This window comes from Hyperolius riggenbachi, chromosome 7 (assembly GCF_040937935.1).
Source record: "Hyperolius riggenbachi isolate aHypRig1 chromosome 7, aHypRig1.pri, whole genome shotgun sequence".
NCBI lineage: Eukaryota > Metazoa > Chordata > Amphibia > Anura > Hyperoliidae > Hyperolius > Hyperolius riggenbachi.
Window position 1 is genome coordinate 255,531,621 of NC_090652.1, and position 18,345 is coordinate 255,549,965.

General features: G+C 42.3%; 1 protein-coding gene across 6 annotated transcripts in view; it reads right to left on the reverse strand.

Moving 5' to 3' along the window:
* The window catches only part of MYO3B (myosin IIIB), a 394,939-nt gene extending 379,861 nt beyond the window's left edge, over positions 1-15,078 (reverse strand). For 3 of the 6 annotated variants that reach the window (XM_068245545.1, XM_068245550.1, XM_068245555.1), the window contains exons 1-3: positions 15,047-15,078; positions 14,849-14,888; positions 8,945-9,005 (exon numbers count right to left, since the gene is read on the reverse strand). In XM_068245545.1, coding sequence (XP_068101646.1) covers positions 8,945-9,005; positions 14,849-14,852 — 65 coding nt within the window. In that variant the 5' untranslated portion in view covers positions 14,853-14,888; positions 15,047-15,078. Of the gene's footprint in view, positions 1-278; positions 479-8,944; positions 9,006-13,033; positions 13,116-14,848; positions 14,889-15,046 lie in introns of those variants that run through there. The other 3 variants (XM_068245547.1, XM_068245546.1, XM_068245549.1) reach the window with 3 other exon arrangements.
* Positions 15,079-18,345: the final 3,267 nt, after the last annotated feature.

Below are 18,345 nucleotides of genomic sequence, written 5' to 3' on the forward strand. Positions count from 1 at the left end.
TAGATATCAATGTGCTCAACAGATACATCATCCAACATTAATGAGTGAAAACCTAACCAGCCAATAGCCTTTCCTCTCGAAAGTCCTCCTCTCTCGAGGACTGCTGAGATGTGAAGACACAATGAAACATATGCTGATCCCCACATCCCAATAAAGTCATGAGTCTGGGGAGGAACCTTTGGGTACATTGCTTACTGGAACTTTAAATACTCATTTACATTTGTCTTCCTACAGGCCAAGAAATGAAGAAAAATGTATAGTGAAATCCAAGGACTTACATTAGTGGTCAGTGACTGGGTTTTCTCTGTTCACTTTGATTCTTTCTCTTCCCTTACAGACAGGCCTTGGACCTCTGCCCAGCGTTAAAGAGCTCTGTGATATCGATCCGCCTCTACCTAGACAGCATAGCATCTCTCTTCTTGATCCACGGCCGCAGTCCAGTAGTAGCTGAGACGACATGTGTTACTTAGATGTGTATGTCATTGCAGAGTCTAGTCTCCTCCTAATCTGCTCAATCCATGACAACCCCACCTCGTTACCACCACGAAAGATTAATGTGACACTAATTGGTCCTGAATCTGATCTTTTTATTGAGTCTTTTTAATGCAAGAGCTGCTTGAGGAAATGCTTCAGATGACTTACAGCCATTGTCTGCATGGAGTGTGCTCTGCTCACGGCAGTTATAATAATGTCATATTGATTGCCATTCAGAAACATGCATATGTAATGAACCCAGTAGCTATATCACTTTCCAATTACATATAAAGGTAAGCTTAGGAATCACTGTGGGGATTAATAAAATAATGAAAAGTCAGTATAATGAACTGTCACCTGCATCATCACTCTTAAGATTAAGATGCTCACATTAAAGGAGTTTGGGTAAGCCAAACCATCCACTGGGAGTCATATTCAGTGTGGCCAATTCATTCCACAACCAATGGACAATAGGAGCTGTTTTACACTGAAAGTCGCGATCACAAATGCACTGCAAAGCGGTTGGGATTCTCTCTATTTACAAACGGTTTTTCGTGCAATCGTTCATTTTCACAGTTTGCAATCCTTTGGCTTAGTAAATTAGGCCAGCTGAGTTACCGTAATATTTCCCCTGATTACTTCTATAAGAAAGCTCTGTAAACGTCCACAGTGCTGACTCACTGCTCAAATGCACATGCACTAGAAGAAGCAGCACTGGTCAGAATCTATTAGGGCTCCGTTCACAGTGGTTGTTGTGTTGGGTCCTCAGTAACAGCAGGAACGCAGTGCAACAGAATGGAATGCACGTTGCCCACTTGCCCCCACGTTGCATCAGATACAGTGATGCAAACAGTCAACGAAGAGTATAGGTTTATTAATATACTCCAAAACAAAAACAGTGCAACGCGTTTCATGGGTATGTTCCCGCTTCCTCAGGCAATAAACAGATAGGAGTACACAGTATGGTCTCAAGGTCACGAATAGCGCCTCTGCACAGAGGAGTATATTAATAAACCTGTTGTCATAAAACTGACGGTATCTTGTCTGCTTCGGGGAGGCGAGTCCACCACCACCTCCTGAGGGATTTTAAGCCTTTTAGAACCTTTTATCCTGCTGGCGCCTCTGTTCACTCTTACATTATCAATATCCACCTCTGGTGGAGGGGTGTTTCCCCTTATTTCCTTATCTACAGAGAGCGACTTTTAATCCTGAGTGAGGACAGGTCTAATCTCCTCACCTGCCTATACAGTGGTTACCTAGGAGGTAACCCACGTTTGTGAGTATATACATTATATACTTTTCATTTCCAACCCTTTGTTTTGCATACTACACTATATTGGGCTCTCGGTATTTCTTTTGTCTTTATCACAACGAAGAGTATACTTCACTCTTACGGTTAATGAAATTGCTGCACTGTGTACGTCACATATCTGGTGCATTACAAGGCGGCCGTTACATTGCAATGCTCCACTGTGAACCTAGCCTCATTATTATGATCTATTATTATAATATACGGTATACCGAGATGGTCATTTTGCAGCTTACAGGCTGAAGTCCATATAATTATCAGATATGTAACGACACATGTGAAACTGTTACAATAAAAAACTGGGTGATGGTTTACAATGAGAATTTTTTTTAGGGCTTAAACTTATTCAAAGCAGATATCTGATTGATACAAAGTCACTCATTTCCCTTTAATAATAAGGCTTTGGATGGTAACCAGCAATATTTTCATGACCAACATCTAAGTGCAATGCCTTCCTGTATGTATCACATGGTATACATGTGCTAAATGAATTGACCTCCGTCTCATCACAGAGTTCACCATTAGCAAATTGATTCTTATCTTCTGTCATTTTTCAGGAGACATTTGGTAGTTTATGGCTCAATACAGACGGTCAGCTCACCCTACAATTACATGGCCAATCAAGGTTCCCAGTCATTGTCCCAATCAGTCATTATTTGGATGAGACCCAACGTTCCCACCAGTACCATGGCTTTTCATCCAATCATTTGTTTCTGAACACATTCCTGTGACACTCACACAGATAAATATTCAAACACACAGCATGACATGTATATAATCAGTCGCTGCTTAACTGAAGGCAGTTTTTAGAAATAGGAAAATCAGGCAGATGCCTGGGGTGATCCCTGAAGGAGAGGGAACCACAAAGCTATTTTTAGACACTGCTTTATAAAATTCTTATGCACAACTGGGAAGGAAAGGGGGGGGGGGGGTGGAGTGACAAAAGGTTTCTTGGATGGGGCACCAAAAGCGCAAGAAACGGCTACCAATCTTTTATAATTGGCCTGAAGCAAAATACAAATATAATTCTCTGACAGTCTTACCATTTCACTGGATTGGAGGATATCGCCCATATGTACAAGGCTTATGAACACACAGGAAAATGTTTGAAACTCCTGCTTGCTGGTCGTCTTATTCCAAAACCACTCAGACAATTCAGGAGCGTCATTTATAGACCCCCATGTTATTTACTGCTATCATGGATACTTATTATTTACATGTGTTTAAGAATGAAACAATCTGTAAAAGTATAGGACCGGCAGAGCGTAAAATTAAATATCGATTAATTAACCTTTAGGGAGGAATCACACTTGTGTCTGTGGAAACGTAGAACCTTACCCGCAAGCATTTTGCAGCACATGTGCATTTTAGCACGTTTTTTTTTTTTTTTAGAATATCCAGTGTTTCAATGAGGACTTGCATGCGTTCTGCGGAAAAGTAATACAGGTATTTTTTTTAACGCTATACAGAATCACACATGGCTCCTAAAAACACAGCGGCCCCATAGGAAAGTATTGATTTTTGCATGTGATTTTGCCTTGCGGTAACACGCTGCAGTTTTTCACAAGTGCCTTAGTCTGCCGGTATTTTTTAATTTATTTTTTTTAAAAGCAAAACACCAGTACTAGCTATATTTGCTATTTGCATTGTGCTTATTAACAGTCTTTCAAAAATCTAGTTAGAAATGGTGCACATGCGATCGCCATGCAAGTGACAAGTCACATGATCTAGTCCACCAATCACTGCTCCATCTGCACAGAATGAAACCAGGTTGCGCTCAACAATAACAGAGGATCACTTGAGTGGGCTGTGTGCTGAGTGTGAATGGAAAGCTGCTTCACAAATAAAGGATCGGAATAGAAAAGGACATTATGGAAATATTCATCAGACAGAAATAAAACTATTTTAGTATAAGATGAAGTTTGAAATAAAAATGTTTTCAATAGCTTATTTCATCATTTCCTTATCAAAGTCTACTTACACCCCCTATATTCAGGCTTCACTGCATCCCCAGCAGATCTTAGCTACCCCCTTCTGTCCCCTGGGCAATGTTTTTGGGAACGCTTCCCGTTTCCAGCCCCATGTGACACCGCTAGTCTTAACTTACAGTGGTTAATCTGACTTTCACCATTTAATGTCGAGGTATTACTTAAAGGACAACTGAACTGAGAAGAATATGGAGGCTGCCATATTTATTTCCTTTTAAACAATACCAGTTGCCTGGCAGCCCTGCTGGTGTATTTGGCTGCAGTAGTAACTGAATCTCACCAGAGACAAGCATGCAGCTAATCTTGTCAGATCTGACAATAATGTCAGAAACATCTGATCTGCTGCATGCTTGTTCAGGGGCTATGGCTAACACTTGAAGCAGAGGTTCGGCAGGGCTGCCAAGCAACTGGTATTGCTTAAAAGGAAATAAATATGGTAGCCTCCATATTCCTCTCCTTACAGTTGTCTTTTAAACAGAGCTTGTATGTTTTAATGGGTGCTTCCATCTTCCTCTCAGAGAGACACTAAACTAATTACAGAGGCACTACAAGTATCAGCAGACACACCCAGCCTCAGGCTACACCAGAACTGCCATTCCTGTCTGCAGGGACACACAGAAAATTATGAGACTGAGGAGATCTCCATACCTGTTTCCAAGGTTCTCCTCTTGGTTGACTAATATACCTCGCATAAAGTCTTTGATAAAACTACAGTTCACAAAGAAGCAGTGAGCCACAGCCTACCATGTAACAAGATAGCAGAGGCTGCTGAAATATTCATACCTTATTGTCATGCAGCATCATTTCCAAAGGTAGTAAATTCAAATAATGGACCATCCTGTTGCATTTAGGAAACTGTAAGACTTACGCAAGAAAGCTAGCATTACATCAGAACTAAAATTCTAGTAAACGTAAGGTATGCTATAATATTTGTACTTCCTATTTAAATTGCAGCCAGGGCTGAGATAGGTGCAGATGAGTAATCAGTCTATCATGTGACTGTAAAAAACAGCTATCCTATCAAATGCTACGCTGGGAGCAGAAAGTTTCCACCCCCTTCCACCACTACATGGTTGACTGATCATGTGACTCAGCACAATTTTACCTCACAGCACAGTCTGATGTCAGGCTTGCTAATGGCTTCTCACAGATGGGTAAGGGGGTGTTCAATGAGTCAGCGAAACAGAACAGTTGACTTGTCAGTCAGACAGTACTAGTTCCATTCAGGGACGATTTAAACCACCTTAGCAGTATGGACGAGCTCAGCTCATCCATGACCGCCACGGTGGATGGCTCAGGCCCTGGAGGGCCGATTTAAAAAAAAAAATGTTAAAACACGCAGCTAGCACTTTGCTAGCTGCGTGTTTGTACCGATCGCTGCCGCTCGCCGCCGATGCGCCGCTACCCGCCGCGTTACAGCCCCCCCGAGACCCCTTGCGCAGCCTGGCCAATCAACGCCAGGCTGCGCTATGGAAAGGATCGGGACTCCCTCCGACGCCATGACGTGGATGACGTCATCCCGATCGTCGTCATAGTGACGGGGGAAGCCAAACAGGAAACCCTGTCGCATATACTGGTGCACGGGGAACAAGTGAATCAGGTATATGTCCTGAATGACTGCCGGTGCCTTGTCTCAGCCGGATTGCTCCAACGGCTACTGGAAACGTCCACACAACAAAAGAGACTGCACACCACTGGCTGCAACAAATCTTGTTGTATTCACGAACGAACAAGTGCACACTACATGTTACGGAATATTACATCCTTCATCAGGTGATAAACAGCAAGTGAATGAACAAACACCAATATATATATACTCATATGTAGGCCACCACACCTCAGGGCTAGACGGATTTGTACCAGTGATGAGGAGTACATGAAAGCCAGTTGCATATTAAGTGGTAAATTTGTGCAAAAGGGTTATGATGCTAACAAAATTGAAGAAATCAGACAGGAGGTGTTAACCCTAGATAGGCCCAGATTGTTGCATAAAACGGGTAGAGCCAAAAGTCAGGGGGATACCGTTTGTAACTAATCTAGGTAAGAACACAACGCTTATAAAAAACTCTATACAAAAATTTTGGCCCCTTTTAAGTACGGATAAGGAATTGGGACCTTTATTTAAAGATGAGCCCTTTTTTTCCATTAGGAGAGGCAGGACCATTCAAGATAGAGTTAGACATACTGATACCGCCCCCAACAAAAAAGAGTTGAGCACGGGAAAAGCAGGGACTTACCAGTGTCTCAGTTGCAATGTGTGCAGTGGCATAATAAAGGGCGAAGCTGTCTGTCATCCACACACTGGACGCAAAGTTGCCATAAGAGGGAGACACTATTGTTCTACCCCTTGGGCTATATATGGGCTTAAATGCCCATGTGGGCTAATGTACATAGGTGAGACCACGAGACCAGTCAGAACACGCATCCAGGAACACAAGAGAGCAATTACAAAGTATGCAATGGGAGAAAGAAAGAACTATGACACCTCAGTTGCGAGGCACTTTGGAGTGGCAGACCATGGTGCAGCGCAGCTGAGGTGGTGTGTGTTGGAGGCCTTGGATCCTTTAAATAAAGGAGGTAACTTGGAAAAGTTGTTAAAACAAAAAGAATCAAGGTGGATCCATGATATGGATGTGGTTGCCCCTAGAGGCATGAACGATAAGTTGCCTCTAAAGTGTTTTTTATAGAATAAGTTATTTGGGCTAACAGTGCAATAATGATTGTGAGATGCAATATTTTGTATTTGCATAATCTGCATTTTAGAGTGGAGGTTGTTTACATGTTGTTTATTTGTTCCCCTTTTTTAGGTGGGTCAGTGGCAGTCCATTGCGGAAGTGCCCGGATCACGGTCAGTTATTTATTAATTGTTTGGCAGCCGTAGTGGAGCGCCATGTGACCATGAATTTTTTTTACATTTTTTGGATTCCAGACAATGGGTTGACTGATGAGGGGGCGGAGCCACCACGGGTGTGGTGGCCTACATATGAGTATATATATTGGTGTTTGTTCATTCACTTGCTGTTTATCACCTGATGAAGGATGTAATATTCCGTAACATGTAGTGTGCACTTGTTCGTGAATACAAGATTTGTTGCAGCCAGTGGTGTGCCGTCTCTTTTGTTGTGTAAACAGGAAATCCTGTTCTGAACAGGATTTCCTGTCTGCTCTGATCGCCGGAGGCGGTCGGAAGGGGTGGGGGATGCCGCTGCACAGCGGCTATCATGTAGCTAGCGCTAGGCTAGCTACATGATTTAAAAAAAAAAAAAAAAAAAAAAAAACTGCTGCGCAGCCACCCTGGAGATTTTAATAGAACGCCAGGGTGGTTGCATAGGCAAAACAGGCAGGTGCCGGTAGTGACACCAAAAAGCGGGGGCACCACAGAGCTATTCTTAGTGCAGAGTTTTATGGGTCTCTTAAGGTGGCCATGGAAATCGTAACACCTAAATATTGGGGATGATCAATGAGATGCAAATACTTCTGAAATTATGCACATTTTTATGAAAATATATGCAGTTTGAAAATGGACACAGATTTTAAAAGATTGGTCCATTTTCAAGCTGCATATATTTGCATTGAAATTTACATAAATTTGCATCAACTTGGAAAATGTGCATATCATTGATCATCCCTACTAAATAGGTGCGGCTGATAAGCATAACTTAATAGGCCTGAATAGCATAACAATGATATAGCATGTCCTATTACAGTGCTAACCAAGCAGTATTTGTTTTAGTTCATCTCTAAATTGCTTGATGCAACAATTCTGCATTTCTAGGACAACATTTGGACTGACGATGATCAAAGCTGAATACAAACAATATGATGGGTTATTCTTAAAAAATAGGTTTAAACCCATTAGAAGGGTTATACATAGGGTTTCTTATGTGGGTATTGTTTTATAATATACCTACTTTCTTTATATAACATTGTTTGCATGTGGGAGTAAGGAAGGGGGTGCAAAACATGCTTTGCCTAGACTTTGTGAAGAGGATAAGCATGTATTTTTCTGGCAAATATCATACAGAACCATGGCCAGATTTACCATAAGGCAGTATAGGCATGTGCCTACAGGCAGCCTGATAATGGAAAGGTGGGTCACTGCCTTCCCCAAGCGCCTCCCTCCCTCCTTCCCTATGCAGAGCCCAGATGAGAGTGCAAATGAGAGGTTACTCACCTACCTAATACTTGGGGGCACCTCTAGCTACTTAGTATTAGGTAGCCAGGTGTAACCTCAATATTAAGAGACACCTGTGGCTACCTATGATAAGCAAAGGAGATAAGGGACAAGTGACAGCTGGGCCAGTCAGCACACTTGCAGTGCGGTTCGGAGGGGGTTTGTAGGTTCATGAAGGGTAAAGTCTAAGGTACCAGAATATCTGTGCCTATAGGCTCCTGAAAGGTAAATCCAGGCCTGTACAGAACAATTATTAAGTACAGAACTGCATTTAAAAAATAAAAAGCGTAAGGTGAATAGTTATGTCAAATGCCTCCTTCCTCACAACACATTTATTTTCCTTCTTTTATTTTGCAGTAGCAGCATTTACAAGGTGGAATTCGATTGGCCCATTCACAAGCTGCATAAATTTGCATACAGGTTTAGCATGATCCTGCATCAACTGGGAATTATGTGTATCTCACTGACCTTCCCTTCTCAGAATTCCACTTTAACCACAAGAAAGTAAACTATCCTAAAAAAAACCCCAAACCTAGCAATCTCTTTAAAGGGCATGTATATATTTACCAATGTATTGTGTTTAGTACTAAAAATATGTTAAGTTTTTGTTAATCAGAAAAATATGAAATATTGCATAATTAAACTATTATTTGCAGTCAGCAGATGGCAGAAGAGAGCAGAAATGACTAAAGCAAGTGAACAGTTTACAGTCTGTTGTTCTGGGATCACCTTACCCTGGCAGTGTAGAGTGAGTCATCCAGTAAATTCAACTCCCATCACCCCTTCCTGTCAAAGTAAATAAGACTAGTTCCTATACTCTTTAAAGGAGAACTGCATGTGATTTTATTGGATAAGGCATTGTGTGTGAATGGCATTTATGATTTTTTTTCCTTTAAAAAAAAGTGTGTTAATCAGTCACACTACTCCTTTTCATAACATAACTGTTGGCATCATTTTTTCGCATTACGCATGAAAATCCCCATACTAATGCATACTTACATCAGAACAATTGCCAGCTGAAATATCGGAGATGCACACGCCATAAGAGGAAACCGGGCCCCTAGAGAAATGAAGGAGAGAGAAGATAGGGGAGAAAGAGAGTTAAAGAGTAGGAGAGATGGAGGAAAAAGGGTGAGATAGAAGGGTTAGAGAGAAGAGGGAGACTGGAGATGGAGGAGAAAGAGAGGAGATAAAGGGAGAAATGGGGGGGACTGTGAGAGTTATGGAAGAGGTGGGGAATGGGAGATGCGGAGAAGAAAGGCAGAAAGAGATAGAAAAGGGAGAGACAGAGGAGAGAGATGAAGGAAAGAGAGAAGGGAACAATGGAATAGTAAGTGAAAGGTGAGAGAAGAAGGTAGGCATAGATGAATGCGAAAGAGAGCGGAGAAAGGGTAGAGAGAAATGGGAAAGAGTGGTGTTATGAAGAAAAGGAGAGTGAAGTGGAGACACAAAAACCCAGTGCTCCAAATTAGCGATTGGCTTCCGAGTAGGAAACCACACGAAATTTGTGATTAAAATGAGGCTTAATTGCTTCAGGTGTGCAGCTGGGAGAGAGGGGGTTACTTACCCATAAGTCTGTTGTCTTCTATGGTCTTCCTACTCGGAGTCAAAGTCAAAGCTTGATGTGCATTGTAATAAATGAAATAAGTATTTAATCTCCTTTCAAAAGATGATTTAGCACTTGGTTGCAAAACCCTTGTTGACAATCACACAGGTGAGATGCATTTTGAAGTTGGCCGCCTGGTTTGCCAACATCTCAGGAGGGATTTTGGCCCACTCCTCTTTGCACATCCTCTCCAAGTCAGTAAGGTTTTGAGGCTGATGTTTAGCAACGTGAAAATTCAGCTCCCTCTACAGATTTTCTATGGGATTAAGGTCTGGGGACTGTCCAGGACCTTCATGTGCTCCTTCTTGAGCCACTGCTTTGATGCCTTGACATATTGTTTTGGATCATTGCCATGTTGGAATACCTATCCACACCCCATTTTCAGTGCCATGGCTGAGGGAAGGAGATGCTCACCCGAGATTTGACAGTACATGGCCTTGTCCATTGTCCCTTCAATGCAGTGAAGGTGCCCTTTCCCCTTAGCAAAAAAACAAACAAACCAAAAAACCCCAAAGCATAATGTGTCCTCCTGCATTTCTGACAGTGGAAATGTTGATCTTTGGGTTAAGATAATGCTAAAGAGCTCAATTTTTGGTCTCATCTGACCACACTTTCATCCAGTTTTCCTCTGTATAAAGGTGTATCCACAGGGGTGCAGGGTATGGAATTTGCCATGGGCGCCTTGTACTAGGGGTGCTGCTCCATAGCATCCCTGATCTTCTACATCTAGATTCTAGTGTTTATCTGGGGGCACTCTTGTGCCTGGTTACATTATTTGGGAGGACATGCTGGCCAGCTGTTTTTTGGGAAAACGTACAGGCTGACCTAATACCATACTTCATCCTTACAGGTCATGCTTCATGTCAACCTGGACAAAACCAATTCCACTGAAACTACACCTTAAAATTTTGGAATGTTTACCAGTCCCCCTCCTTCTCTACCCCGGGTGGATTTCAGTCTTAGCCCTAAGTACTGTTATCCCTAGATACGCCTCTGCCTCTGTAATGTGCATCGGCAAACTGAAGACACTACATGTGCTGTCTTGAGCAGGGGGGCCTTACAGGCTATGCAAAATCTGAGACCTTCCCAATGTAGTGTGTTACCAATTGTTTTCTTGGCGACTATGGTCTCAGCTGCCTTGAGATTACTGACAAGTTCTAACAGCGTAGTTCTGTGCTGCTTCATCCCCGTCCTCATGATCATTGCAACTCCACGAGGTTAGATCTTGCATGGCATTTATTTTGTGTTAGGATACACAAGGACCCATCAGCGCTTTACAGAGAACGCTGCAATTAGCAGTGACAAGATGCATCAGCTTTCAAAGTAGTGTATTTGAAGACTGAGATTGAAAGCTCTATGACACCAGGTGGTTGCTGGGAAGCTGCTCTCTGACACCAGGTGGTTGCTGGGATATGAAGGTCCGTACAGTGCAAAGAAAGGTTTGGAAAAAAAAATGTGATTACATTTCTCAATCCCATTAAAAACAAAAACACAAAAAAAATCAATTTTTCTATTCCACTGATTTTTTGGGGAAGTAAAGGGAACAGCAAACATCTTACTGTATTGTGCATGGCCATCTTTAGTCTTCCATATCAGATATTTGCAGTTTGTTGGTCCAGGACCCTTTTAGTGCACGATGCCTCTCCTCCAATCCCTATTCTCTGCTCTATTCCAATGGAGGCTTTTCCACTTGGCTCATTCCTCCTGGTGCTGTGCTCCTACCTGCTGCAGCAAGGTCTTGTTACCCATCTAGGATGCTCACTTCACCTATGGTTTAGAATTCTGGATCTCTCCAACTTTCAGTTCCTAGACTCACCAGCTATGTGCCTACTTACATTTTTCAGAAGAGGCTCTCCATCACTGGACTTTAATATTAAGGCATGTGTCTGCACCATAAAGTGGCATCTTACGGGAACTGTAGCAGGAGTTCCCTCTTACTTGGCAAATTTATTCTGTAGCCAGGTAGGCTTTCCTACACATGCTGAAAAATTCTAATTATGTTTTCTTGAAACCACAGAGACTATCCTCAATTTAGTGAGCAGAAATTTTAAGCCTTCTTTGGTGAAGAAACTGAGGGTAAATGTGATAGACTGGCCAAGCATGATTCCAAATCTAAACCATATTGAGCAGATGTGGGGTATCTTCAAAAAAAGGCAGAGGAGCACAAGGTCTCTAACATCCATCAGCATCTTCATAAAGGAGTAGAAGAGGATTTCAGTTGAAACCTGTTAAGCTCTAGTGAACTCCACGCTCAACAGAGGACACCAGGAAGTCACGAAAAGTAAAAGGACACAGGCACACAAGGGGAAAACAGGGCCACAGGAGGTACTGGGGGACATGAGGTACAAGGAGGACATAATTGGGGGGGGGGGGGGGGGGTGAAGATTCTCAAGACACTCCTTCACCATGGAGTCACCTGGTTTAGTTTTACCCTGGTTTTTGTCCTCTAAATCAAGGTGCGTCTTATGGTCTGAAAAAAATATGGCATATTGTCTTGTCACTTAACTGTCTCTCAGAGGGGCTCACAATCTTATCCCTACTATAATCATACTGTATGTCTATGTATGTATTGTGTACTGTATGTATCGTAGTCTAGGGTCAATTTAGGAGAAGCCAGTTAACTTATCTGTATGCTTTTGGGATGTGGGAGGAAACCAGAGTGCCCAAAGGAAATCCACACAGACACAGTGAGAGCATTCAAACTCTGTGCAGTGTCCTGCTGGGATTCGAAACCGGGGACCCAGTGCTGCAAGGTTACAGTTACATAGCTATTTGGATTGAAACAAGACATATGTCATTTGACACTACACCACCGTGCTGCCCGGGGCTATGGGCTGTACTCACTTTTGTTGCCAGTGGTTCAGACATGAAACGCTGTGTGTTGGGTTATTTTAATGGGAAAACACTTCTACAAGCTGTACACTGACTACATTGATGAAGATATAATAAAACATTAACACAAATGTGAGAGGTGTACTCACTTTTGTGAAATACTGTATATACTTATGGATAATTCATAGATCATTTGCAATAAATTATATAATTATGGGCAATTTTGATTTCGATTTTTCATTTCACACATCTTAGCTTTCTCCTTTAAATCCCTGTCTTCCTAGATTAGACAACATGATAGAGCTTGGTTTTTCTTTGTCAAGACAAGCACTAAGAAAGCAACTTACATGCCATAGAGATCATGAGTGTATAAGAGGAGGATTAGGAGAAGTCCACATAATAAACAGCCTAGGCTAAGCCTCAGTGGGAGGGTGGGACTAAACTCCAATATACAGCAATATATAGCTATAGTAGGAGTGTCTTATGCTGAAACTAGGATAATTAACAAAAAGGGGTATCCTGAATAATTTACTGCATTCTACTATATGTCATTACATTTCCTCTTTATCAAAGAACTTTTCAAATCACGGGTGATTCGTGATTTGTAAAGCACTTGCAGTGTGAAGGAGGTGAGTTCCAGCAGCACCTACCTTTTAGGGTGGAACGGTTTTGTTTTGCTGTCACTGGCAGCTCCTGCCATGGTCTTTTCAGTAACGCATTATGGAAATGGACTTTTTGCTTGCAGCCACTCTGCACTTCCAGAACATGCCGAGGCCTCACCCCAAGTAAACCCACGTCTAGTGTTCTGAGACCGTCCTGACAGAAAACAATTAGGCTTCTGAGGGGAAATTGTACTGCTCATTATGCTTGAAAGACAAAAGTTTAGAAGCCTGAAAGGCCACATTTAACTGCAAGCCAGAGAACAGCTGTCGGTTTGAGTTTTCGCTGCTTGGCTGCACTGTGGCTCGAGATTAGGACCGATGCGCATGTTGTCTGTTCGCTCCCTGTTTGTTTGCGTGTCATGGAAGAACCATTACCAGCTGTGATTCCAAACGATCAGTATCAGATTACTAAGCTCGCATCATCACAGCAGCTGTGACAATACATAGGAAGGTGACAAATACGCCTGAAGTCAGCAGTTGGGTAGAGTGTCATTCTCTGCTCTCAACCTGCTGGAGACACTTTCAAGAGATTAAAAAACTGTAACCCTCTCAGTACGGGCGCAAAACACGTTCTCCTGCCTTTTTTGTGGGGAAAAATAAAATTCTTGCAAAAAAATAAAAAATAAACATACAAAGAGGGCCGGTCAATGAGATGCAAATAATTATCTGTTGATGCAGGATTATGCAAATCATGTATGTAAATTTAGGCAGCTTGAAAATGGCCCAATCGAAACTCGCTGAGGTGGATTCTATTTCAAGCTACATAAATTTGCATACAAAATCTGCATTACTCACTGAAGATCTTGTGAGTTAGGTTGGTAGTGCCTCGTTTGTAGAATCTGGTAATTGTTTGATGGTGCTACCTGTTGGTTCAACTGACAAGCTTTGTATGTACTGTATGTGCATTCTAGGTTTGCAGCCACCTGGAGAGCGCACACAAAAGCTGATGTTACATGCAGCGACCACTAGATGGTGCAGGCGCTAAGCCAGGAATTGAGAGCGCTGACAACATGACGTGACCACTTCATGGTGGGTAGAAGATAAGCCAAGAATGGAAAATGGAATGAACACAAAGGATTCTGGGTGCCAGGAAACATAGTTGCCGCCACTTTGCCCTTCCTGTGTGAAAGGGAGTTGATAGTCCCGTGTTAAGAATATCCCGTCCCGAGGCAGGGAGCGGTGTCAGGTGAGGCAGTAACCAGGGAGGGACACCAGAGGGTGCTGCATCACGTGCTCTCTGTCCTGCTATGTTCTGGCACCCTTAATTGTAACAGGACTAATGTCTTGTACAGTATAAAAATGTATACATTATCTCCAGTCAGAAAAAGCAGACTATTAAGCTTTACTGGGTTACTGAGGAGAGGGAGCCGGCGAGGGTAACTTGATAAAGACAGGACCACACATCGGGACAGGTTATTTGACATTACAGGCAAAACTTCACAGAGGCTCCAGGGAAGACATACAGGTTGAGATCTGTTTAACTCTTTCAGGCAGAGAAAGAAAAAAAAGGAACAGAGCATAGTTCTTTGTGTGCTAAGCACTGTACATACACACATCTGTCAGCTTGTCACCTCGGTATTCCTTTAAGTACAGCAGAGCCCACAAACAGCCTAAAAAGTTGGCCTTCACCAATGTGACTAATGCAATTTGTGCTGGCTGGTCCAGACTGCTGGCTAGTTAGTTGAGTTTCTGATAAGTGAAACTCCCTCTACTGTATTTTGATAAAGGGACTTTTACCATAGATGTTTGGATTATGGTGTAGAGTTGCAGTTAAAGACAATTAGAAGTTCGTTTTTCTCTTACCCATCTCTCGGCTGCTGAGGACTTGCACTGGGCTCAGATTCTGTAAATAGAGAAGAGCGGCCTGTAAGATGTCACTATATGAAGGGCTGCACAGTAACGGGATGCCCTGGCAGCATAATGAATGCGCAGGTGAATGTACAAGAATAGATAATGTACAGTAATAGATTGGAGATAAAAACACGCATTACATTGACTTACCTGACATAATTGTGCAGCGTTGCCAGCTTGTGCTTCTTGGCAGAGAGCAGGAAATAAACTGGCAGTAGATAAAGATTGAATTATTAAGCAGAATTTGAGGAGGACAGGAGTTGTGATGAATGAAGGGAACGGAGAAGCAGGTAAGTGGTTAAACTGGAGTTTGCTCTGCTCAATGTTCCCTGCTATGTCGGATGTGAAAGGACGTTTCCACAGCCTCGGGTGAACTTACACAAACCATTGATTCCCAGTGATGCTGAATTCACTATTTATAATCTAGATAATAGGCATAGACATCTATGGGTTATACGGTGAGAGGAGAGGCCAGCTCTAGTATTGAACATGGATTACACTAAAACCCCACTCACAGCAATGGTGCCCACTAATGATACAATCTTGATTGTACAATCTTACCACTTTTATGTAATTTGAGGAACTACCTAAAGTATCCATTCAAAGTAGATTTGGTAAAACTGTACAATCAAGATTGTATCTTTAGAACACACCTTAAAGTGAACCTCTGGACTAAAAATCGACTCAGCAGCACTGAAAAGGCTTGGTGTTTCTTTAACAGTTTCACAGCATCAGAACTTTGTTTCATTTATACAAGCCTCATTTTTAGCTGCACAGAAGAAAACTGCCCGGGCTTTTTCCCCCTGATGCTGTGCAAAGCATGATGGGATTTCTGATTTTGTTGTTCTCGTTCTGCTGTTTTGGTGCAATTTTTTTTTTTAACATTTTGAATTTGACATTTGAAGCCTAGCGTGTGCAGCTGGGAGGGGTAATCTGGACACAGGCTAGTTGGAACTGTGTCTCCTGCTCCTTGTCACCTCCTTTCAACCAAAAAGATGGCTGCCCCCATGAAAAAGATGGCAGCCCCCATGAATCACAAACATTTGCCTGTTCTTTTAAAACAGGGTGGGTAAGAGATTATATTACCTATCTATTCTAATTAACATAACTAATGTAACTTGATGACAGTATGTTTGTTTGGGCTGAAGTTCCCCTTTAAGATCCTCACCTAATTGAGGCTTCCCTCCCTACTCTGATGCGCCCCCATTGCTGAGCACGGCCCCCCGAGAGATAAGCGACAAGGCATTGGCGCTAATCATATCGAGTCTGCGCAGCTCCTCTTCTTGCATGCGGCTGTGCATGCGCAGTAGCATGGAGCCCGCAGCTCCAGCTCACTGTGCAAGTGGGAGCGGGCAACAGGGTACATCAGAGCAGGGAGGGAAGCCTCAATCGGATCCTCAATAGGATCCTAATAGCCTCAACAGGATACTGAGGCTTCCTTCTCTATAGGTAAGTATTTCAATTTGTACCTGAGCCAAAACCATTACACATTTCAAAAGACAGAGATCAAATTACTATAAAGATAACATAATCCTGCCATCGCTGGCAATAGCTGGCAGCCGAATTACGTCATACCCCTGAGCCAACAACGGCCTGGAGGAGAAATAGTTATTTTTTTCCACAATGAATTTTATTGAATTTTGAAAAGAGTAGGATACCATACATTGAACATATAACACAAATACAGCATGTGAGAGTAAATACAAAATAGAGAGTAACATAAGCAGGAGGTTAAATGACTATATATTCCACAACTAGAAGACACATCCTAGCTTCATCCGGGCTAACCCCTTTTGGGCCGAATGAGTAGGTATGGTACTGCTAGTAGAGAGGTGTGATTGGAGCTGCGGCAGGAGGCCAACCAATCACTTCCAGTAGGGATCAGAAAGAAGAGTATGCTATAAGTATTACATTTGATTAACCTCTAAGGATATAATAACATAAGACTAAATTTCTAGACCTAGCATGTTATACCTCACAGCTGAAGTGTTAGGAGGAATAGTTATTAACACCGCCAGTACTTTTGCAGGAGCAGGGTGAGTTTTTTCGGCTTTGCCCTGCGTCCAAATTTCTCGGTGCTGCCTACATGCCCCACTGTTCACTATACCAACTGTGCTGCTTCAGGTCACATGATCAAATTTAAAAAAGAAACAGGTTTTTTTAGATGCAGGAAGTTAGACACCAGGCAGGTAACATTTGAGTACTCTGCTTTTCAAGCTATCAGATGATGCATTTAGATCAATGCCTAAAAATGCTTTAAACCAATCCTGCAATGGTGCTAGAGGCTGCCATATATTGTTTTGTTTTATAAAAATGCTGCTAAACTGGCTGTGAGGTCAATGCTCTTATATTATTTGAATCACTGATGCAGAATGAGAATGCAGATCCAGTGCTCTGACTTCACAGGCCACATAATTGATGCAGGTGTATGACCCAGTCTGTACAGAAGCCAAAAGATCAATATGATGCACAGACAAGCAACCGGTATCGTTTTGTTTCTTTTCTATTAAATCAACTTGGCTGCCTAAATATACCACCAACTACATATAAACAAAATAGTGCGTGAAAGTAGACTTTGTTCCCCCAGGCACAGTTGAAGATAAATTATACTTTGATCCAAACAATCAATCTGATTGGAGTATGATCCTTTAACAATATATGCGGGTGTGACGTTACCCTCCAATTTCTGTTCCCTTTTCCGCAGTTTACCATTCAGCCTCAGACCCTGAAGGCATTCAGCACTGCAGGCAAAGTAACCTTTTGGATTAACTTACACAACTTCTATTCAAAACAGATGCAGCAAAGGAGGACGTTGGCTACAAAAACAGCCTGTGCACAGATTGTTCTATACTAGACTCTTCCACGATGATGACGTGCCCTCTCGGAAGAGACCTAACACTAACTGACAAACATAGTTAAAACCTGGGCAGCTAGTCAATACACATTTTCTTCCAAAGAACAGCAAGAAATAAGCAGCACTCCTAGGCTGCAAATGAAGTGAAACCAACAGAGGTGTGCAGAGCCCCACAGGGACTTATACACACTTTTAATGCAAATAAGATGCAAACTATGCACTAATCCCTAATCTAAATAAAATGAATGCAAACTGATACACATGAATGCAGCTAGCCACAAGTAGGCATAAGTAGACATTTTTGTACAACAGGAGGAAATGACAGAGATTTCAAATATAGGCTTCACTCGAATTGACCAGCAAAGCTGTGCAGAGCCCAAACATGGGCAACTTACACAACGTGCATTCAAAACAGATGCAGCAAAGGAGGGCGTTGGCTTCAAAAATAGCCTGTGCACAGATTGTTCAAAACTAGACTCTTCCACAATGATGACATGCCCTCTTGGAAGAGACCTAATCACTAACTGACAATTAAACATAGTTAAAACCTGGGGCTGCCTATTTCTTGCTGTTCTTTGGAAAACATACGTAGACT